This window comes from Paroedura picta, chromosome 12, assembly GCF_049243985.1.
Source record: "Paroedura picta isolate Pp20150507F chromosome 12, Ppicta_v3.0, whole genome shotgun sequence".
NCBI lineage: Eukaryota > Metazoa > Chordata > Lepidosauria > Squamata > Gekkonidae > Paroedura > Paroedura picta.
The window spans coordinates 30,332,590-30,357,041 of NC_135380.1; the positions used below are offsets into that span (position 1 = coordinate 30,332,590).

General features: G+C 45.0%; 1 protein-coding gene across 3 annotated transcripts in view; it reads right to left on the reverse strand.

Annotated features, from left to right (window-relative positions):
• RABL6 (RAB, member RAS oncogene family like 6) overlaps positions 1–24,452 on the reverse strand; it is a 38,993-nt gene that overhangs the window by 5,897 nt on the left and 8,644 nt on the right. For 2 of the 3 annotated variants that reach the window (XM_077307055.1, XM_077307053.1), the window contains exons 2-13: positions 22,037–22,171; positions 21,377–21,424; positions 20,665–20,694; positions 18,496–18,548; positions 16,275–16,366; positions 15,328–15,468; positions 14,511–14,616; positions 9,159–9,262; positions 6,914–7,269; positions 5,391–5,550; positions 2,270–2,482; positions 877–1,207 (exon numbers count right to left, since the gene is read on the reverse strand). In XM_077307055.1, the coding sequence (XP_077163170.1) occupies positions 877–1,207; positions 2,270–2,482; positions 5,391–5,550; positions 6,914–7,269; positions 9,159–9,262; positions 14,511–14,616; positions 15,328–15,468; positions 16,275–16,366; positions 18,496–18,548; positions 20,665–20,694; positions 21,377–21,424; positions 22,037–22,171 (1,769 nt within the window). The remainder of the gene's footprint in view (positions 1–876; positions 1,208–2,269; positions 2,483–5,390; positions 5,551–6,913; positions 7,270–9,158; positions 9,263–14,510; positions 14,617–15,327; positions 15,469–16,274; positions 16,367–18,495; positions 18,549–20,664; positions 20,695–21,376; positions 21,425–22,036; positions 22,172–24,452) is intronic. The other variant, XM_077307054.1, reaches the window with a different exon arrangement.

Below are 24,452 nucleotides of genomic sequence, written 5' to 3' on the forward strand. Positions count from 1 at the left end.
CAAAAACAGCAGGCACAGGCAGAAGAAAGGAAGAAGAGGAGCTGGGGCTCAGGGAAGGCAAGTGAGGTGCTCAGCCAAGGTAGGATATGCAGTTCCACTGAACAGCAGGGTGGGTCCTGCTCAAAAAGGTATGCCTGGAGGCAAAGCTAGCACTGGCTTCACCTCCTCCAAAGCTCAATTTTAGTGCTCTCATGATTGAGGAGTTAGTTCCCTTTGAAGTGGTGCAATTTATATTTGCAGTTAACAGACATCTCCATCTGGGGCTTCAGCCAGGAAACATCCACATTTTGCATTTAATGCACTGGAAAACAGGGCCAGGCCACCACATTGAGGCAGGTATAGGAGAGAGGTCAATGGAGAAGCTCAGACTGATTATGACAGGACAGTTCTGTATCCAGAAAACCAGTCGCCAGCAGCAGGCAAGAAGGAATTGCCGGGTGTAACAATCTGCAAAGCCTAATGAAACTGGTATTTTCGGCAACTCAAATATTCTGCTTCACCAAGCACCCACTGGGCAAGAAAGAGTGATTACTTCTTTGGGTGGGCCCCACTCTAAGGAAAGATAACAGGAAATTATGTCAACTGGAGACATGAAGTGAACAAACCCACTACTGGAGAAATTAAGGTCTCAGTTTAAGTTGCTGACCTTTGTGGCTCGAAGGTATGTTGGAAACAGAGTGCCAGAGGTTCTCAGAACCGAGAAGTAAAACTGTTAATGGCTGAAGTCTAAGTTTCAATGTGCTTGCCCAAACAAAATCAGAATGACAGTGATTTGGAGTTCTAAAAACTGCAGAATTTGACGGCTTAAACTTTGGATGCCAAAATTGCCTGCCCATTTTATGCACCATCAACCTACATGAGCTTCAGTAGACTTACAGCCTTATTCTTCTGGCAGTCTGACTCTTCACTTTCAAAGTCCGGATCATCCATGACAAATGAGAGCATCTGTGTAGCTATTGGTCCTTCTGGATCGCTTTCTGAGTCCTCTCGTTTGTCCCCCTTTGGTTTGGAAGCAGAGGCCTTCAGAGGACGAGACGGTGCGGCTGATGCGGAGGTGGGGGCCTCTGTGGCAACTGCGGCGGTGGGAAGCTTGGTGCTGCCATTTTGCTCAAACTCGGGCTGAGCAGGTAAGCCAGTGGGAGCCTTCAGGTCTATTGTTTTGGTAGAAGTTACTGGCTTGGGGAGTTTCAAAGGCTTTCTGGAAGACCTAAAAAAATGCGGAAAAAATACACAGAAACATAAAACTCCTTTCCCTGCTTTTCCACTTCCTGTACCTTGTTTGCTTAAGAATAGAAGTACGGTTTAAGTATGCCTGGTGTGGTGATGCATGGGCACAGATATAGATATGAAATTCAGATTCCTGAAATCTCAATTTCTGCATTAAAGTAAGAAGGTTACTAGTCCTCAGGACCAACATCTGTGTGTGTGTGTGTGTTCAAGGACCAAGGACACAAACTCCACAAAACCCTACTGGTGGAACGAGCTCCCTGAGAAGCTCAGAGCCCTGCCCAAACTTCCAGTTCCGCAGGGCCGACCGACTCAGAACACCTGCTGGTCCCCCCAGACACCTGCCCATGACTCTCCCAATGTTACTGTTAATTGTTATTTATATTATAAATGTGGTTTTGTAATCTTTTGATGCTTTATTGAAAGTTGTTTTGATGTTATAGTCTGTATAATGTTCCATGTAAGTTATATAATGTTCAGTGTAAACTGCCCAGAGCTGCAAAGAAATAGGCAGTATAGAAATCGAAATAAATAAACAAACAAACAAATAAATAAATAAAGCCTGGCATCATACAATTAAGCAGAGTGAGACGCAGGGCTGTGAGAGGCTGAGGCAAAGCCTCTACTGACCATGCGAAGGCTGAAAGGCCAGCTGATACAAAAAGATGTATACAGTTAACACAGAAAGGAAAGGCTTTCCTGCAAACACCCTACTTCTTCAAGAGTACGATCTGGCAAAAACCTCACCACTGTTCTGCCAATGGAGCAAACTGCCTCGGGGTGTTACTCAATCAGTTCCACACCCTCAGGAGGAAACATATCAGGAGGAATGGAAATAGCAGCCACGAAGAAGATGTACAGAACCAGCAGAGGATAGATTGGCCTGCCACACAATTAAACCCGCACTGCCCTAACTGCTTATCCCAAAGGAAGGGGATAAGCTCAAAGGAAGGGGATAAGGCTTATCCCAAAGGAAGGGGATAATCCAAGGCTCACTATCCACCCCTCTCATCCTGTAAATCACAGACTGACAGCCTCATACCGTATTGCCTCTTGTTCAGAGCTAATATCTTCATCAGCCGTGATGGCAAACTTGGAGTGTTGTTCTTCCCCTTCCTCATCACTTGACAGGGCAACATCTTTGCTTGGTATCATCTCTGCTGCTGGTAAGGCCTTGCTGGGCATGCGATCGTCTAAGTCCAGGTCATCTTGGAAGCCAGCTACCATTGGATTACCTCCAGGGGCATCCCTGTCACTGTATGAAATGCAAAAGACATTAAAGGCAGGATTGAAAATACTCCACTTGCTCTGCAACACCTTTACTGTGTCCAAGACAGCAGCTTTCAAAGTCCTTTCCTTCCAAGAAGCCTTTCTGTCACCTAAGCTGGCACACTGTGGTTAAGGAAACTAGAATTTGGAAGGCTGCCTAAATTGGCAAATCATGGTGTGCCATCAGCTCACAAACAAGACGACAGCATTTGAAGTTGGTTTGCGGGATACACGTTGAGCCAATGAGCACTTAGCAAGCTCTCACAGTGAACAAACCAGAATTACAGTCATTGCTCCGACCTCCTGCAGCACCAAGTTTGAATGAATTAAACTAGCAGGGTGGGAAAGAAAAGTGAATGAGCAGCTTGAAACTTTGGGTTGCCAGCTATCAGTTTAGAAGCTCAAGGCAGGGTATGGGATATGAACTGTGGTTAATGTAAAACCATGGTTTGGCCAGATGCTCAGAGCTATGGGTGGTTAACCAGGCCCCGTTAGACCCGTGCATGCCACAGCTGACCCGAGTGAGCATCTCAATGAACACATACATAGCTCCCTGGTAGCTGCACATTACAGCAGTGAACTTAGGCAGATTGTAAGTGGGTGGATAGGAAGGGATATGACAGTGTTTGTCTCTTGCAGCCCTTCCTTGAATACCCAGAGAATTGCTGATCGGCACTGTGAGATGGCAGGTGAATTTCCTCCAAGCCAGGCTGGATTCTAGAGATTTTTGGTGTGGAGGGGTGTCACTTGGGCATGAAATTGGGGTCACTGTGTGTGGGCAGGTAGTTGTGAGTTCCTGCATTGTGCTGGGGGTTGGACTAGATGACCCTAGAGGTCCTTTCCAACTCTATGATTCTAGGATTCTATGACCCAGTGTTCCCTTTTTCCCCAAGGAACTCATCTGTCATTAATGATCTCATCAGAGAACTAATATACGCCTGAGAAACCCCAGGGTTTTCCCAAAGACAGCCTGAAAACCACTGACACACATGCTGTGTGTTATCACTGCCAATTGCAACCACTCTACACCCAAGGGAGAATTTGGCATGCGAAAGATCCCAGCTTCTTTTGGTTTTATGTAGAAGGTAACACCTAGGTTTTGTGGCTGCAATAAATGATCTTGAAAGGGTTTGTTCAGTGTGCTGGTTCGCAAACTGGGCCAGCATCCATGGCAAATGGATGATAAGGCTCACTGCTTCCCTCTCTAGCTTCTGCTAGGAAAAGCAAGGCCATGAAATAGGGGGAGGGGAGAACTAGCCCAGCAACAAACAAGATCTGACAAGGCTAAATTAATACTCAGTGGCCCACAGCATGCCGAGCTACGTTGACAAGAGCACCTGAGAACATTCCAAATTGGCAACTATAATGGATTGGCACTGCCTTCTGGTGCAGGAGTGCCACCAGGAAACAATGTGGGGAAGGAGAATGTTCTGAGCATGCCCTGTATCAATAATCGGCCTTAGCATGTAATGGGAATTCATGTCTATTGTTAAATCGAACCCCAAGCAATGGTGCAGAGACAACACCCTTTCTCAGCAACAAAGCTGCATTCCCACCCTTCACCATCAGCTTCAGGTTTTAGCATCCAATTGGGTTGGCAAGCCATCTTGTCTTCAACAGCAAGAGACCCAATTGCAGCGGAAGAGACTCCTTTTTTGAGATACAAGCAGGGCTACTGTCCAAAAAGATTGGGCAGGGTGGGGGAGAAATCTGACATCTATGATTCTACCCTCTGGCCACTTTTATTTAAGCCATGTTTTAATTCTACTGCTATTCTCAAAGACATCTTCAAAAGCATGATAGAATCTTTGGTGCACACCATACTGCAAGAATAGTCATTACTGAAAGGCCCCACACATATTTAAAAAATATCACCCTGCATTTAGAAGAGTAGCACATCAAGGTGGCAGGCAGCTCCTCAATACTAGTTACCCATGCGAAGGGAGTTACTGATGTTGTATGACCTCTGCCTGAAGTGATACAATCCTAGATAGTTTCTTTGAGATTGTTCTAAATGTGTAGGTTAGGTCTAAGAAAATAATTCAACTGCGGAGGGAGCCCCTAGCTCATGCAGTATTTTATGGATTAGTATTCTACAAGCTCTCTGCCTCCCAGTTTTGGGTTGGTTACTATGAAAGCTATCTGCAATTAAAAAAACAGCTTTTTAACAAAATAAAAAGCACAAAAACATGATGCATAAAAATACAAAAAATAGTGAAATCCATAAAGCCAAAGTAAGATACAACTAACCAACAAATGGCCAAGTAAACTAACAGTCTAGCACCTAAAATTATCCAATTAGATATTTGGTTGTGCTACCCATTTCTTGTGAACCCCCCCCCCCACACACACACACACACACACCACCACCACCACCACCACCACCACCAATCTCACCTGGGAAAGTGGAGGAGAATGCAATTCAAGATCTTTACAGGAGGTAAGGGAGTTCAACCCAATCCAAAAGGCTGCCATTACAAAAAGTAGGTACCTGCACTACCCAAAAACAACAGATTCAAACAAAATTGACCAGGAGCCCATGGCAGCCTTCCAGGGACTTGCCTGGGGCAGGCAGACAGGAGTGGCATCATCTGGTTGCTCTAGCACTTGGGCTGGTCACAAGAGAGCTGTCCAACTATATTCAACCCTGGTGGGTAGCAAGTTGTGAAGGCCTGTACAGAGTGTGAACTGGACCAGTCCTTCCCCAGAAAGCACAGGAGAGGTTCTAAGTATCATCATGCAACTTTCTCAAAGATCCTCCTTCCTTGTAAGAAACAAGCAGGCAATACTTTCCCATGAACACTGCCCAAGTCCTGTCTGTTAGCCACTGTCCTCACTCATGCAACTGAAGAGCTGGAGAACAAACTGTGCCTTCCAGCTCTGCATCTACTCACCTATCACTATCAGTGCGCAGCTTAGGTTGAAGTCTTCCCTTGTCTTTTTGTGGGATGGGGTCATCCAGGAAGCTGCGGTCCAGGCTGTCTTCCGGGACGAAGTCCTCCACGCTCTGCACTTTCAAAGGAACCTCAGGTGCAGGAGTAGCAGCTGCAGGATCTGGAGAAGGGACAAAAGAGACAATCCTTTTACCATGATAGTTATGACACCTGTTCCCCACGGAGCTCAGGCAACATGCTTTGGAAACTTTTTCTAAAAGCAAGTTTCTAGCCCTTATGATGCAACTTAAAGTCAAGAAGCAATGGCTATTGAAATCTCAGAAGCCCAAAGGAGTGGATGAACTAGTTTTCCAGCTTTTCCCATTTCCCTTTCCTTTCAACATGCCTAGAAGAAGAATTCAGTGAAACATCAGCCTCTGCAAAAGCACAATATAGGCATACAACCCTGTCTATATTTCCTAGCCCAAAGGCACTGTGTATCCAGAGACTACACAAAAAGAAGGCAGACAGACTTACATTTTTCTGTTCTTAAGTCTGACTCGTATTTTTGGGATTCCAAGTACACTTTCTCATCCCTATCCTCCAGCTAGATCATGGATAATATAACATGTGTATGAATGGGAGAAGCCAGAACAGCTGTCCACAATTCGTTCCCCCAACCCCAATGCATCAATTATGGAACTGCTGCTCAAGGAGTAGTCTGGTGTAGCAGTCACTTGAGCCTCTGAGTGCAACATCCAGAGTTCAGTCCAAGTGGAGCATGAAAAATTCAAACATGACCATTTTGTACAAAACACAGTTACTTAGACCTGGAAAACCTCCCATATTAGTGGAGAACCCTTCTGTGACTGGCTTGGCTTGTGAACCGCCCACCCCTTCCTGTCAACAGCATATTGCTATGGGGTGCTCCTGCACTCAGGATCTATCTGAGGCTTTTCCCCATAGCCCATTTTATTCCTGCAGCCCCTATTCCTCATCGCACTGCCTGACCCCCCCCCCTTTCAGCAAGGCTACTTGCAAACTCCCTGTCCCACAGACCCCTACTTCTCTCTCCAATTCCTGCCCTCTGACTCTGCCTGGCATTTCTAGCTCTTTCATCTGCTCTGCCAACATTATGTAGCTGACATCTCATTTGTCTCACAGAACCTGCAGTAACTGTGGCCTTTCCACTGGGACTGTTTCCCTCAAGCGCTTGCAGGGATTTAGTCCCTACTCAATGGCAAATGAGTTGGGCCTGGCAGAGAACTGTCGCTTTTCAATCTACCATACCATTCCTTGAAGTAAAGGAAGACACTGAGGTAACAGAATTTGGCCTGCATCATGTGGAAGCAGAGAATGGCTGTTGGAGAAAATCTTGGCCACTGCATGCTATTCCAGTCTGCAGGGATATGGGTAGGGGTGGCTCAGGACAAAAGCATTTAAGGCCCCTTGAGGGGAAATGAGTTATACATTTTAATGTAAATTGATAGATACAAACTACAACACACAAGAAGGAAAGAAACTCTGGTACCTGCTGTCCTTACCTGGTGGAGGCGGGGGCATTTCAGGAGCAGGGGATGTCCCAAAAAGCCGAGAGATGATGCTGCGCTTCTGCGGTGGGGCTGCAGCAGGAGGGGCAGGGGCAGCTGTTGCTGTGGGTAGTTGGGTCTCCGGCAGAAGCACCGGTGCCTGGGGTGTAAGTGATTCAAGGGGAGCAGCTGGGATGGCTGGGCTCTGGTGAGGGAGTGGAAGCGGCGGCTGGGGGGTGCTCGGGCTCGAACTCCCGGAAGTGTTTCCTGGTGGAACCACTGGTGACTGGGACCCCGAGGAAGGGCTCTGCCCATTGGTTGCCAGGGGGGAAGCGTGCCCACGGCTGCGAGTCTCCATCATCTCAAGGAAGCTGTCAGGGCGAGGGGGAGAACACATTCAGGAAAGCTCAAAGTTAAAGAACCAGAACTCTTATTATAACCCATCAGTTACAGTAATAACTAGCCTATGGAACTTTTTATTACCTTGCCTGACCAAATGCATCTTTCTTGGTTATTTATCACCTGAAAGGAAGAAACAAACACCCTTTTGTAATGCTTTTCTACCTGATCATCTGCATGGTTCTCAGTCATTGCAGGAGAGCAGGTGGGTGGGTGAGTGAGTGGCTGCTTGCAAGCCTGAGTAACAGTAACATCCCAATTCCCCACGGTGCCTCTTTAAGGCCTGTGCAGCTGTCTCAAACATTAATGCCACCAGGGGGAGCTTGGACAGAAATTTCATAAAATTCCCAATGGAAGAATTTTTCAGACTTTGCAATTAAATTTTTTTTAATGGAGTTTACTGGCAGTTAAATTTGCTGCCGTCTGTCCCAGGCTGCATGGACTTAGCAAAGAAAAGTGCCCTATCATTGGGTGCATTCACAAGTCTACTTCCAGAAAATTAACAGTGCAATCCTAAATAGAGAGCTTTCAGGTGCATGCTCACACCTTAAGTCTTTGTTGGTCTTAAAGGTGCTATTGGACTCAAATTTTGTTGTACCACTTCAGAACAACATGGCTCCCCACTTGAATCCTAAACGGAGTTAGACCCTTCTAAGTCCCTTAAACTCAAATGGTTCAGAAGGGGGTAACTAATTAGGATGGCACTTTAAGGCTAAATCCTAAATACACATTTTCTGGGAAGCATGCCCCACTGAATAAATCAGGATTTATTTCTTAGTAAACCAGCTCAGGATTGCTCCTTAAAGCATTTATTTATATTTCATTAACATGCCAACAGGATTATTTTATATGCTAAATTATAAATGATGCATTTTCTGCTAAGTAGTAAAATAAGTTTTGGTTTGATGAGAAAGTAAATGTTGCATTTATTTCAATTCTCCCCCAAACTAACTTTTTTCTTTCTTTCTTTCTTTTTTTTTGGGGGGGGGGGAAATGTTTCTTCTTCCCTGGCTTCAAATTTTCCTGAAATTTTAAATCTCTACTTGTACCTGACAGCAGCATCTGAACAATAAACACACTCATCTATACGCTTCCATTCCCAGCCCCAACAGCCAGATCAAAGATATAGCAACATTTTCAAAGAACGCTCCGAGCAGAGCCACACCAGACAAAAACATGGGCCTGCAGTCTTTCCCTGTTTCCAACCCTGGGAACTGTACAAGCGCTGGATGGGAGAGGAACAAGAGCAGGCTAAGGATCCTTAATGGGATGCCCAGCATTCTTTGAAATACAATTCTCGGGATTCCTTGACAGGAGCCACACCAGTTAACAGAGCTGAAAATCTGGCAGAGGTTTGAGTTTAGATAAGGCCCCAAGTGACACTGCAGGTGGGGAAGAAGCTGGAATTCTCCACAGTAGAGCAGCCACCAAGAACCTCTCTCTATATGGCATAGAAGATACCCTCAGCTTCTTGTCCTCTGAGAATGCAATCCGCTGGCTGGTCGCAGCCTTTGCATATAAGCTCCTACTCTCTCCAGCCCAAAAGGTGAGGGAGAGGAAACTCAAATTTAAGCATCCATTGACTAATTTCTCCTGTTGCATTCTCCATTCTGGCACTCTAAAAATGCTGACAAACCCTGTTCTGGAGGCCAACAGCTTCTCTAACATAGCTCTTGTCTTAAAATGCCACATGTTCCCTCACTGCTCATGCTGCTAAATTTTACTATCTTGCTGGAGGGAGGGAAGTGGGACAGGACAGAAGACCGTGCTGCAGAAATTTGCTGTGCCAGACTTTAAATCCTGCCACCATATTAACCAATCAGGAGGAGGGAGGACAGCCAGGAGAACTCAACAGACGTACATTTCGTAGTTCTGGTCTTCAGTCTCCTGCTGCACAGAGAGCTCCTCCAGCGTCGCGTCGATATCAAGCTGATTCGTCTCTAGCTGTCGCAGCAAGGTCTCTCGCTGAAGAAGGAGATGGAGACAAGAGCAGTTCGGATCAGGACAGGTTATCCATGTAACAGATCTCTCAAACAGGCCACCTGAATGGAGCCAGATCCAATGTCGGCACCCAGGTATCACTGCTCCCAGTAGAGGGCCATGAATTAAATAGCAGCCTTAGCCTAGGGGAAGGGAGCCAAGCAAAACTGAGAAATGTACTTGACCAAGCCGTATGAGACAGAACCTCAAGGCAGCAGTGCCCTTACCTTGCCTGTGGGCAAGAACAACTGCCAGCATGGGATGGTGGACAGAGTTTCCGACTAGCCCGACCACGACTGGGAAGACCCAGGTCGAATCTGTACTCCACTATGAAGCTCCCTAAATGATCTTAGCCAGGCATAGACTGTAATCTCTTTGATAGCAATAGGGCTGCTATCAGAATGAATTGGAGGATAAGAATTGTATGGATTTTTAATGTAACCTGCCGCAAGCTGCTTCTGAGAGCGGCGGCCTAAAAATCCAATTAATAATTAAATAAACTGAAAAATAACATATGCCACCTCGAGCTTCTTGAAGGAAGGACAAGATAAAAAGGATAGGCAGCTCAACAACTAAAATAGGAACAGGATTTCATTCTCCAATTTGATCTGAACTGGGGCTTTTGTTTTGGGTAAAATAGCCAGCTAGCCAAGTAAAGGCCCTAGGGCCCTGAGCAGCTTCGGTTCATACAAAAGGTTTGGGAGTAACTCTCTTCTATCAGTGAACATCGGGCTCCACTCTTGCTATACTGGATCATGAGCTGATTTTGGCGCACCCGCTGGTTTCATCGCCAGGATGCCAGACAGCACTGCACTACATCTGCAGCTCAAAGTAAAAACGGACAGTCTCATCCAACTTGGGCACTTTTTAATTCTGAAAAATCAAGGCTTCCTGAAGAAAGCCACAAGCGGAAATTCTCCCTGGTGACCACTGTTTTAACATTCAAAACCCATTACTGTGCTTTGGCCAATCTTTTGATGCATCTGTCAATCAGCATGATGCACTCGTCTTATCCTTTCAAAATTGTGCACACCTTCTAGGAGTGATTTCAAGCACAGAATGCAACCAATCAGTTGTAAAAAGTAATGAGCAATCCAGGGGGCTTAAGGTGCAACCACCACTATTCTCTGAACTTTGGCTACAGCACTATCCTAGCTTAACCGAGTACGTAACACATGCACCCTCTACTGGTACATTAAGATGATGCTGAACTCGTGGGCCTCTTATTCAGCAAACAACTTATTCTGCTAGGAATCCCCCTGAAATCTAGTCCAGCCTCACACTGGAGCTTTCCAAGGTTGCCTGGCACTGCTTGTGCGTTCTGAAGCTGGAAAGCAGAGGTGCTGCAGCCAGGCTCTAAGCCACAGTGCAAAAGTGACTGTGGTCAGTGCCAGACTGTAAGCAGCCCGACTTTCAACCAAAGGCTTTGTTCATGGCACTGCTCCATGAACAAGGGTCTTATCTGAAGCACACCTCAGCATGACTCTGGTCGTTACATGCTTTGGAAAGCAAGAGTGCGCTGAGGGAATGTAACTTAGGTTGCGCTGTTGCTAAACTCATGCTCTGGGCAGCATAAAAACCTTTTCTTCTCAACTCCCTCCTGCTCCTCCCTTCGTTGTGGGTGCTTATGTCCCTTTTGGATGGCCAACCCCTCTGGGCGAGGAACTGTTGGCTTGTACTCAAATACAGCGTCATGCAAACAGTTGACCAAATCATGAGACCTTAGACAGAGATTGATAACTGAGAGGCCTTTCATCCACTTTTCCTAAGAGAGCTGGCTGTGTCAGTTGTGCTGCGTGTTTTGTCCTCCACTTTCGCAATGAAACATGTATGAGCGTCACAGGAGGACAAGAAGGTGCAGCTCAAAACTGACACAGCCACATCCAAGAGCCTTGTAAGAAGCCAGCATTCAAACACAACACAGAAACCAGGCTCAACATAAACTGAGGCTGCGTATGTACAACACAACTCCAAGGGAGCCCTCGGCGCAAAGAAGGGTGCAGAATCCATTCTCCTCAAGCTTGGCTTGCATTTTTCCCTCCACAAGGGAAGTTTCCAGCCCTCACGACTGGTGTGAACAATGCCCAGTGAAATCTCAAAATCCACAATTTCTGCTCTCAGTTCCCAACAATTTAAAGAGGGCTTCTCACCTCTTCCATAATAGACAAAATCAACATAAAAGTATGAAAGGTCACCGAACAAAACTAGGACTCCAATATTTTTGCTGTGAATATAATTGCTGGTCAAAGGACTGTAAATAAATGAACTGAATGATATTGGACTATGAACACAAAGGATGCTAAACTAAACCAGGCATACTCATTCTTTGCTTTTGGAAGACGTTTCTAGCCCTGGTCTACCAAGCAAGGCTTGACATGCCCTGCACAATATACCTAACAAAATATACTCAAAATATTCTAAACTGGTTTAATGGTCATGCCTTGACCCAAGGATTCCAAGGAGCTGTCGTTTGCCAAGAGTGCTAAGGATTTTGTTAGAGAACTTGCCTTTCCTAGCAGTGCACATTAATAAGTTATGCAGCCCAGCTTCTTAGGCAGCTGAAATCTCTGAAAATTATGGAAAGTGCAAGAGTGAAATTTCTCCTCATATCAATTTATCCATACAAGCACACTGTGAAAAGCAGAGACAAGCAGATGCAGACTAACAATGACTCAGCCAAGACATTTGAGGGGAACCTTGAATCCAGAACCTCCCAGTCCAAGAATGGCTTCCTCTGCACACCACAACTGGCTTTTAGACCAAAACTGCTTGGAGCCCCCTCCAAATCTAGGAATTCCAAGTGCTACTTCTGCATTCAGACTACATTCCTCGGATGGTCACATGCCAGGGATTGTCAAAAGCAGCTGCATAGCTGTGCCTGATGTCTCTGAGAAACACTCCGAGGCATATGCCTGGCCACTCCTGGCAGACAGAACACTGAGACGTCAGGAACCCAAAGGTTGAGCTGCAAACATGATTTGTTTTGAAAATGTCCAAGTTTTTATTTCATAAAGTGCAGCAATTCATATTAAAAACATAGTCATCATCATTTAAGAACAACACATTTCTAACTGCACATGAAATAGACCAACAATAGACTAGTCTGAGCAGCACCTAACAGATTTTGCTTTGCCACCCAGCAAGCCTTTTGATTTTGATTTTATATATAAGCACAATCCTCACAATAATTTGACCACTGAGGAAGACCCCTTGGGGTCAAAATGTGTATGGTCCGTTCTGTTGGTCTAGAAATGTGTTGTTCTTAAATTATGATGACCAAGTTTTTAATATGTTGAATTAGTGTACTTTATGGTCTTCCAGATGTCCATGGACTACAATTCCCATGAGACCCTGCCAGAAAACGCTGGCAGGGGTTCATGGGAATTGTAGTCCATGGACATCTGGAGGACCACAGGTTGACTACCTCTGATTTATTTGAAACAAATAATTGAAGAATTTCACATAAATCATTTTTCCAGCTCAACCTTTGGGTTTCTAACTTTTCTGGTTAGGTTGGGTTTCAGTTTCCCTTTTTGGTTTTGCATAGACAGAACGCTGAGCCACAGAAACCGTTGTTCTGACCCAATATGGCAGTCTTGCCTCCTCACCCCCAACAGCCTGAGCGCGGGAGTGTGCCAGCTTTATATAGCTTCTGCTCTGCGAGCCAGGCCAGCTGCTCTGCATTGTACTTGCTGCAGAAAATTCCAACTCACTCATCATTCAAAGGCATTGGCAACTGAAGAGGAGCAGAAAGAACAGACACTCCGTGTGAACTGCACAGCCTAGAGTGACTCTCAATGCTCCCAGGTCTGAAAAATGCAATTTCAACTTCATATACAGATCAGGGCTGGTCAAGGTGGCAGAGTTATCACTATCACAGTGCAGTCTGGCCCCCTTGAAGCTGCAGCATCCCTTGTAAAGCTCTCCATTTCCACTTATCTTTGGGGACAGCAAAGGTCACACAGTGAAACAAGGCATTAATGGCTGCTGCATCAGGTTTGACTGAACAAGAGCAGGCAGGCTAGCAGAACAGCAGAATTTCCTGTTCGTCAGTCTCTATTCCTGGATGCTCAATTAGATGCGACCATGCCCTCAGGTCCACCATGGGGACACTGCCACCATTTTAAGGATGGGATTTTCTTATTTCAGAAATGGGGGGGGGGTGCCTACCTGACAGTGCCTCAGCTGAAGATGCTTGAACATGGCATGGAGGAGCAGCCCAAAGCCACAGCAGCATCAAGGTGCCAGGTGGTGCTTGCCAAGCAATGGAGATGCTCTTCTCCAACCCTGACTGCTTCCTCATTACCCAGCAAGCTCTGCTCCTCACCTTCACTGCTACTATGGCTTGCTTCTCCCACCACCACAACCACACACACACACCATTTTCAAGCACTCTCAGCCTAGGCAACATCAAGGAAGATTTCAGGATCAGGCCCCTGCAGCTTTTTTCAAAAAGGATTCCAGCCTTATAATGGCAGCAGACATAGGGATGCCGTCACATCAAGCTGAACCCACTGTCTCACCAGAGCTAGGTAGGAAACATCAATGTGAGCACGAGAACTGTCAAATGCATGTGTTACGAGTGACAAGGCACCTGACACAGAATTCATCTTGAATTTTCATTCATTCAACCGGCACCCGTGGAAGAACAGTCAAACGTTCATTTAGTCCTACACCCTAAATCCTTTGGTGGCCCAATAGCTCCAAGCAGCTCACAAGGAAGGGACGGCAGCAACAATGCCCACTATTGTCCTCTAGCAACTAATGCTCAGAAGCTGCTAGGTCTCATGTCTAACTGCTATGACAGATTTATCTTCCACGTCTGGAGTATGAGTATTTAAGGAATCCTTTACTGCGGGGGTCTTCAACCCCCGGCCCGCAGCCCGGTGCCGGGTCGCAAGAGCCTCGGCAGCGGGCCGCAACTCCCTCTCCCCCCCCCCCCCCGCAGAGCCCTCTCTCCCCACCCCTCTTCCCCCACCTCTTGGCAACGGGCTGCAACCTTAAAAAGGTTGTGGACCGCTGCTTTACTGTGCTTCAGTTCTTTCTTAACAGATGAGTCCCGAGCAGCACAGAGCTCTTCCAGCAAACGGCAAAATGCACAAGACCACTGACAAGGCTTGGCCCACCAGATTATCGCACTGAGTCCTCCCCCACACTGCAGGAGTGAGTAGGCCAACCATAAAGGCTTTGGGCACAAGACCACCTAAGCTTTGAAGGGTAGGAATGCTCTTACCTGAAGCTGCAAGAAGGGGATGTTGAAGAATTTGTGAAGGTATTTGAGGCCAAAGCTGTTCTTCATGGAAGACTCGGCATAGCGAAAGTAAGAAGAGCCAGGAGGTCTGCCCAAATAAGGGGAAAGAAGAACATTGTGCATGAGAAAGGGGAGGAGAATGGTACAGGAAGAAGGCAGTGCTCACTGAGTAATCTCTCCAAGATCACAGCTAGGCTGACAGTTTAACTTGCCAGGGGGCTTATTATGTTTCCCGAGGGGCAAATTAACATATCAGCCCTGCTGAAAAGCCGGCATGCAGCTGCTGCGCAGATTGCCTGGGGGCTCTTAGCATGGAACAACGGTTCTCTCCTTGGGAGTAAAATGGAAATCTGGAAGGCAAACAATACGGGAAAGGTGCAAAAATCAATGCATGCTGAAGCACAGGGTGTCTAAATCCACCCACATTCAGCTTTCAGTGCAGTTTTCTTCTGGCAATTGAAATGCACTCTGTGGATCAGTGAGGCAGCCAAGGGTGTCTCATTTTTGACTGCTGGATATACAAAGCAGCACTCCAGTTCATTTACGTGATGATACTGGGTTGTAGCCTGTGAGCCTGCTCCAATAAAAGTGAGACTGTTCTCCATCTCTTTTGTGCCCAGGGGAGAGGACCATCATTGGCAGAATGGGCTTGCATGAGTGGCCTCATGGTATTCATTCCCACATACTCTCATTCCAAAGGGGCTTCACCATATCCAGGCAGCAATTTAACAAGTGCCAGATAGTCCAATAGCGAAACTCTTTGTGTCTACAGAGTCAGCTGTGCTAAGATTGCTCTCACCTGTTCAGGTTATCGATGAACTCCCGGACATCATCTGGCAGGATGACCCTGTGCTCCCCCATGTCCCGGTAGTTCCCAAGCACACACACTGGAACGTGGGTCGGCACTTTAGGAAGCTCTTTCAAGATGTAGTTAAAGGTCCTGGATCAAACAGAAAGCAGGCACTAATCATGATTACGGTACCCTGGAAGCCTGCTATCAAGTTGCATCCACTCCTGAATAACGGATATGCTCTCAGTAGGCACACCTGGGCCAGAGTATGGATGAACACAGCAGAGAATTTATGAAAGATGCACATGAACTATTCATGGAACAGAACAAAAGGCTTCATCAGGGGATCAGAGAATTCACCTTGTACTAGACCTGTCCACAGCAATTGCACTGTTTTACCGATCTAGCACTAGGTGAATTCTCTGATCCTCTTTGGGAAGACTGTATGGCTGAACATGTATAATAAGCCAGCTTCCCATCACCTGGCAATCTGCATATGTCTGTTTGTGCTGATGCAGGCATTCCCCTTTGTGCAAGAGCCATGGGGGAACTTTAAGACACAGTCTACTGTCCATTTAACTAGGAGAGGAGGGGACTCACTCGGGTAGTGAAAAGTGGAGTATAAGAAAGCAGCTCTTCTCTTCTTTAATTGACTGAATTCATCTAAATCCTAAATTTTAGGGTAGCTATTTGGGCAACTACCCAAACTCTGAAGAACTGTACAGGATAAAAGTTTCATACTTGATGAACATCAGGATTCTGACGGTCTTCTGAGCTCTCCGGGAGCAGGAGAAATCTCTTAGCATCAAAGAATCCAAATTATGCAGATTGTCTAGACCACACGGGATTTGGCTTCTCCTGGCACAAAGTTCCTGACTTTCACGCAAATCTAACAGAGCTGGTTAGCAAATTACAATGAGTAAAACGTTTTTAAGTACTATCCTCCGGCTTCTTACCATTGCTTGGTGATATCAAACATCATCACTACACCATTGCAGTTCTTATATACATCCAGGAATTCAGCATCCAAAGCCATCTCTGACTCTGCCTGGGATGAAAAGCACAGAATGAAACATGTACAGTTTGGGTCAGAACTGTAGTGGGCTTGCCCAAAGCTCCCTAGCTAACTTGTTTCCCCAGCAACCAAATAATGGAAAGAAAAAAAAAAAAAGGGGGGGGGGGGAGAGAATCAGATCAAACTGTGAGTTTGTGTCATAGCCTAATAATCAGAGGTGAGGTTGACAAGTAGAACTAGCTGAAGGACTCTCCTTGATCTGCTGATCTTTCAGACTACGTCCTGACCTTGCCCCCAGCTGTTCCCACTCCACTCACCACCCACTTCTAAGAGGGAGCTACCACAACCAAAGAGGCCCTATACCATGCCACACATACAATTCGCAAGCCCAAAACTGCAAGTGAGGTTTTTAAACATTTGCTGACAGAACAGAGCAAGAAAGGATCTCTTGAGGGACTGTAAAGTCAATGCCCACAAGGCAACATTGGGCCACATACTTTCCCCTAGAATGCTTTGTCCTACCCACACACACAACAAATACAGGTCCTGTCTCACTAAGTTATCCCATCAACAGAAGCAAAGTGGCAAAGATATCCCTGCATGCAAGAGAGGGGAGACAATTTGCACATCTATATGTTGTAGCAAATAAACCTAACACCTAGGGGGGAAAAACAGCATGTCAAGGCTAACACTCGGGCAGAACACAACTGCACAATATGCTGCTTTTCTATATGCAGAAGCAGCATCTCTCCCACATGCACACTGAAACTGGCTAATGTACATAACACTGGGCCTTCATATAGCAGCTTTCCGCCCTGGTCCCAAGCCTATTTGCCACGCTGTTATATCACTATTTAACTTGCTAAGTAGCAAAGTAATTCACAGCAACAACAATTCAATGCTAAAAATTATAACCAAGATGTGCAAATCCAGCAGCACTAGTCGAGTTCCATTCCTAATGCCCCAGCAGAATAGGGGGCCTTCTACCTGCCTCCAAAAGCTGGGGAGGCAGCAGTCACAGGGAAGCAATCACTAAAAGGCCCCTTCTATGTGCTGAGGAATTCTGAGCAAGGCCTCAGTGGCACAAGTTAAAGAATGGGTTCACATGAAAATAATCTGTCCTCAAAGTAATTTGAGCTTCTAAGGCTGAAACTAACACCTTGCTTGTGCCCAGAGATATGCGCAGCCCATGAAACTGTTGGGGTATCAGACCAAGGAATTATCTTCTGTTCGCTCCCAATAAACGATTCAAAGCTTAAGTCACTGAAATGAGATCAAGACAAAAACCCTAACCATGATCCTAAGCATTCTCACAGGTACCATGATTCCTGTTTTTCCATGGTAAAGTGAACTTATGGAGCTGGTCTGCACAGGAGCAAGGGAACATGCAATACTGTGTGTTTAGTTAGCACCACCAACATGCAACATGCTTTACAGAATATACTCAGTGCAACTCAGTGCAGCAGGAGAGGAGGTTGCATATCTCAACACTCCCTTGCCTGTTGAAAGACAGAACAAGAAGAGGAATTCTAGTTATCAGCCCTCCTCCTAGAATTTTTTCTACGAGGCTATATTTAAATTTCCTGAATTCTGAAGTGATAACGGAACTAAGAAATACGGTATTGGCTTCAGGACAAAACAACTTATGTTTATTTCTTAAATTTATACTCTGCCTGGCTCTCAAGGACAGTAAGATGCCACAGCCCTAAGGCCGGGGGTAGTCAAACTGCGGCCCTCCAGATGTCCATGGACTACAATTCCCAAAAGCCCCTGCCAGCATTCGCTTGTAGTCCATGGACATCTGGAGGGCCACAGTTTGACTACCCTTGCCTAAGACAATTTTGAGTCAATTTCAACCAAGAAGCAGCCAGAACGGCCTCCTGCAGGACAGGCAGGACCATGCTTACCCGAGCTCTCTCCACCATTCCCTGAAGTCTGGGGCTTCCAAGGTTTAGCACAGGGGTAGTCAAACTGCGGCCCTCCAGATGTCCGTGGACTACAATTCACAGGAGCCCCTGCCAGCGAATGCTGACAGGGGCTCCTGGGAATTGTAGTCCACGGATATCTGGAGGGCCGCAGTTTGACTACCCCTGGCAGGTGCCCACTCAAGTTCAATGAAGGAAGACAAGGAAGACAACCAAATATTGATCTGTTCATCTTACCTCCTGTGGGTCATTCTCCAGTTTCAAACCATCCCCTCGCTTTTTGCATTTGCCTATTGGAAGCAACCAGAAAGAGTCCAATTAAAAGGGTCAGCAGAAAAGTATCCATTGATAGCTTTTTTCAACTTTCTGCACTGCACGCCTTTCTTCCTGAAAGCTCAAACAGGAAGTTCAAACATGGTGGCAGCAAACAGTCAACAGTACAATGGGTCAGCATTCCCACTTGTTACAGCCGAAAGTGCACTCTAGGCCAGCTGTCTAACAGAGCCCTTTACAGAGTTGGCGGTGGCAGCACGATCGGACAAAAGGAGTTTGCTATATGGGGCAGCAAAGAACTGTGCTGGCTGAAGAACATAAACTATGAGATGATACAACTCCAACTTGTTGCTACAAGGCTGTTGCCCAAACCATGGAACTGCTCCTTCTGGTGGTTGTTGGAGATAAGGGTAGCTAAAGGCAACCAGAGCCAAAAAGTGGCTAGAAAGGTTGGTTAGCCGATATGCATACTGGGGGTAAGACTATTTTCTAACTATTTTCATGGTACCAGCAGCTTCTAGAAAACCTACTCACAAAGATTGAATAGGACAGAGCTGAGGGAAGGGGAGAGAAGGCACGTTCCATTATCCGAAGCAGAAAGGGCAGGACCATTTCACTAGGACACTGAAACAGACCCTTCTTGAGAAGCTGCCTCATAAGATCCCCTTCTCAAAGAAAGGAGCATCATAGCCAATTGCTCCACCTTTTGTAACATTTTGTATAGCATCACCTCCCGGATGTTTGCAGCAATGGCTATGCAAGTTGGCTGCATATTTAAGGAGCTTCAGATAAGTGGTGCTGCGCAGCTAACATGGAGGTAGCCTACAACAAATTAGTGCCAATTTAATCCCCCCTGGCCATGCAAAGTTCATTTCTGAAGGACTGTGCTAAAAAGGACTGTGTGGCAACAACTTGCTGCTGAGTTAGGCAATACTCTTCACAAAACTAACGGACAAAACTAATGGGCAAGTTCTAAAACAGTACACCGCTGCTACTGGGGTGACATTTCAAGTACATAAATTTAAGGCACAGGTAAGAAATTAAACTTGAAATACCTGTCTCATGCACAGCTTAGATGAAAAGGTCAAGAACAGGGGCAGATGCATAGCTCCACAAATTCAGCCCAGAGGCACTCAAAATCTTGCACTACAGCTACCCATGGCCAGCAGCAAAACACCCTGTGCAAATGTCTGTTCTGGTCCAAGCAGGAGATCTGAATATTCTACTGAATATTTAACACAGTCTCAAAGTCAACACTCCTACATTTCATAGGCTCTAACATATGGACTAAGGGGATGAAAGAAGAAATGGTATTTGGTTTGTAAGGAACAGGAGGAAGATGAAGGAACTCTAAGGAGAACTTCTCATTTAGATGCTTTGCATGCAGAAAGTCTCCAACCCTATCCTCATATCTCCAACAGTGGGACTGAAGGAAATCGCCAGAATATCATAAGAGCCACTCCCTATTGCAGCACTAAGATAGATGGAGCAGTATTCAGGCAGCTTTGGAGGTGCAAGCTAGAGAAACACCTCCCACCTGACAGGTTCTGCACTGCCATCTTCTGCGGTGATCTTAGGTGCTCAAAACTTCAAAACCCAAAATCTCTGCATGCCAAATTCCATGTTCAGCACACTGGTCTTACTGATATAGGCAACATTTGCAAACAATTTTAAGTGGGATGTTTTGGAGGAATCCTCCGAGAACTACCACTGTGTACTCTCCACTCATTTAAACAGAACTTGCATAAGAGCCCTTGCAGCAAGTACCTATAGCAGGATGCGCTGAGAAAGACATATGCACTTGAGCCAATGTCTGGGCATAATCTTACATACGTAGGAGATGCTCCAAATCAAATTCTGGGGAATTACCAGTTCGGATTCATTCACTTTCAGGGCAAGAAAAGCAAATTTTCAGTCCACAAATGAACACGCAACTTTGCAACGCATGCAGGATTTGCAGTTTCAAATTCAGCCTTGCAAAGTGTAGCACGCCACACACAACTAGGTAAAAATGCACATAAGAGAAAGAAAAGATGAAGCAAGGACCCCACCCACCCAATCGGCATACAGCTACAGAAGGGTCAAGAGGCTTTGCTAAGGAAGGGCTGAGATCTAATCTAAATTCACTCTCACCCAAAGCATCACGTAGCTGGATTTTTTGGCCTGAACGTATTGGGGGAGGAGGGGAGAAAAGACAACATGTAAAAAACACAAATGCAACAATGAAAGACTGCAAGCCTCAGATGTCAAGCTTCTCTTTTCTAAAGGTGCCATATTAATGATCAATTGTACAAGATTCTTTTGATTAAGCTTAAGCAAGGTGTCCCAAAACTCTAATGACAGGTATTTTTCTCCATTAAAGAACAGAAATGCTTTTTATTTTTGTACCCCAAAAGATAGACTAATTGAGCGTGCAAAATCAAACCTAAATGACTTCTAAAGAGGCTTCTGCACAAATTAATTATCCAAGTATGTTTCCTGATTGGATGGACCCAACAGGCAGCTTCCTCTGCGCTTCTGTATTAAATGTGGCTGGAGGGTGTGATCACATTTAATGCAGACACACAGCAGAATCCTCTGCAAACACTGGCTGGACAGAGGCCAGAACAAAGCAGTAGATCATTTAGATTAGCAGCAAACAGCCCTCCACTGTGAGGAGCCACTCTGGAGTCAAAGATGCCCTTGTGGTTTTTTCTATTAAACTATTTTGACACACATTTAAGCCACTAGGGAAGAAGGAAGTATCATTAACAGCAGAAACCTGTTTCCAAATATTGCCGCATGTAATTTGAGCACTGAGACAGAAACATTGTACTATCAGAAAGAGAGAAAAAGATGACCTCACCTTTGTCAACTACATCCCAGACTTCAACTTTCACAATATCATCAGTGGCTGCAAATATGAAATATGCATAATGTAAGAAAGAACACCTGTCACAAACCAAAGACATGACAAAATTTTTATCACAAGACACCTCCTATATTGGGGGGGGGGGGAGATATGGAGGAAGTCTAAAAAGCTGGCATACTTTGCAAGGGCATTCCAGCAAGATGTTTTTCAAGCCCCAAATCACTGCCAAGAGATTTATAAATAACCCATAAAAGGACACCTTTGGAATCCATTTTCTAACCTCAATTATGTGGTGTAACAACAGTGACTTCAGCTTCAAGAACAACCAGAGGTCAGTGATAGAGCACCTGCTCTGCAGTAAGATCAGCTTAAATTTAATCCCTGGGAAAGAACAAGGCCCAAGACCCTAGAGAAGCAGTGTACAGTACCAAGCAAAACTGTTCCAAGGTCTGATTCTGTGTTAGACAGCTCCTTATGGAGACAGGCTACATCTCAGCAGCAGAGAAATACAGATGGGTTCCAGGTTTGATCCCCAGCATCTTCAGTTAAAAATCCTTGGCCAGAATAACCATTTTCCCCTTGATATTTTCCACAGATACTGGCTGTCCACTATGCTCAAGGACCTCAGACAAGGCGACAGGTTCATGAACTTACTTTTATAATTCCAATGGATGCTGGTGACTTGGATCTCCTGAGTAGGAATGTATTCTTCAACAAATTTCTTTCCTTGGAGTCTATGCCAAAGAGTGGTCTTCCCTGTGTTCCTGTCCCCCCGGATGACAATTTTCACTAGCCGAGGAGCAGAAGTAGGGAGAAAAAACAAAAATACAAGCAAACATGATGCTCTTTGGAATTCTACGTCTTTTTGCAAGCCAACACTCAAAACCACTTCAACCTCCATTTAATGATAATAAGAAAAATATCCTTTTAAATAAATGATGCTACTGTGGGCAATAAAGCAGCAAAAACTTATCTGAAGTAAAACAAAACATTAAATGTAAACTCGTTAATTTGTTTCCTTTTCTTTTTTGTACTTGGTTTTTCCCCCTTTGTCATGGTTTGGTTAATATATGGTTATGTCAGTCAGTAAGCTTTTATTGGAATAAATATGGTTATGTGTTATGTAACTGAGTAATAACACTACAAAATAAATATATACATAAACATGAAAAGGAGAGGTTAATCTGAAAAGTCTCAACTATCTGCCTTGGCAAGGCTCAATTTCTCATGAGTTTTTAAAAATGTATTCACGTTCATATTCTACTTTTCTCCCCAAAGCCGCTGACATGATTCATATCTCCTCCACTGAATCCTGGGAGGCAGGCTAGGCTGAGAGTTCATGACTGGCCAAGATCACCTAGCAAGCCTCCATGGTAAAGGATTCATACCTGAGTTACATAGTCCAACACATTAACCACTACACCAAGCTGGCTCAGATAAAATCAACAGTCCTACATCATTGCTGAGATACCACAGGCCCACTCAAAGAAGGCTGTATTGGGCAGAACTGCAATAGGGATGATGATGGGGGATTTTCTTTGGGAAGGCACTCTGAAGTCAAGCCATAGCAATCGAGAAGATCCTGTCTGCTGAAGCCACCTAGTCTAGGATAGGCTTATGTGGAGGATGAGGATTGTTCATGCGGCCTTCACTGGACAAACAGCACAGGTGGTCTTGATTACCAGCTGGAGGCACATGATTGCTTACGGGCTGAAATGAGATACTGTTCATTGTTCTGCATTGTAAATTTTAAAGAAGTTTTAGGCAATTTTATCAGCAGTCTTTATCTCCTGCTCAGTTTTGCTTTGACATACATTTCATGACTGCTGTGAGCTGCCTCAAACATTATTAGTAGAGAAGGAATGAACAAATATCAAGTATCTCACAAGTGTAAAGTCTCTCCCCAATTTTCTTGGGACTGTCCCTACCAAATTAGGCCCAGAACAGGAAGACAGACCTCCCTATGTGTGTTACCAAACTAGTTATATAATGTCTATCTGTCTGTTGGTCAATGCAGTGAGCACTTTTGATGGTACCACTTTTCTACCATATTAGTTTGGTATCAATCTAGGATGAATCTAGGATGAATTTCTCTGTAGTCCTCTGGAAACAACTTCCTTTAAAAAGTCAAACGAGAAAGATATTGTGCTAATTTTTGTAAAGGGTTGAAGCTGTTTTGGTCTAAATAATTTTTTCACTCAACTGTTCTTATGCACTCTACTGAAATGACTCTCTCTAGGTCAAGGCACTTTTGTTGTATTAAGATTTCCGTATTATTTTAAACTGCTTGGGATGTAGGACAGTACACAAATACTTAAGCAAACAAAGGATTAAATGGACAGAAAAACACTGAGTGAAGTGGATTCAGCACTGCATGGTGCAATGATGATAAGTTTCCATCCCAAACTTTTAAATGGCTTCTCTCCTGGTAACCTACGGTGACTAAAAATGGACTCCAGGCAACCTAACAGAGAACCTGGTGCTTTAAGGCTAGAAATGACTGTACAGATAAGGCTTGTGGGCTTATTTGCAATGGTATTCTTTGTTGCTGAAGGTCAGTTTTCTTTGGACAGGTAGCCTCAGCCAAGCCAATTTCTACAAAAGTCAAGAATCCCACTTATTATAAAGAGAAAAACAATGCTGAAGCAGTTGTTTGGCTGTCCTGACTCCTCACAAATATCAACAGGAAAATACACCTTAGGATTCAGCACAGTGCACACTATTTATCATGATTTGACTAAATCAGGGTCACTGAACAGAATCCCTCTCCCAGGACATTCCTAGATAGCATTACTGTGCACAACTATAGCCTTTGTGTGTTAGAATCATGCCATACAACTTCACAGTAATGCTTACAACAACTCTGTAGAGGAGACCTGGATTGGTTTTAACGGATTAGATATAAAGGTTTGGGAATGAAATACAGATAAATGCAATGATGTTATTTGGGAACATTCTGGCGGTCAGCTTCCCACTATGCTATAGCAATGCAAGAGTGTTAAGACATGAATTAGGAATCTATGCATTTTAGAATAAGAACAATTTGCCAATTGCCTGGGTGAATGTGCAA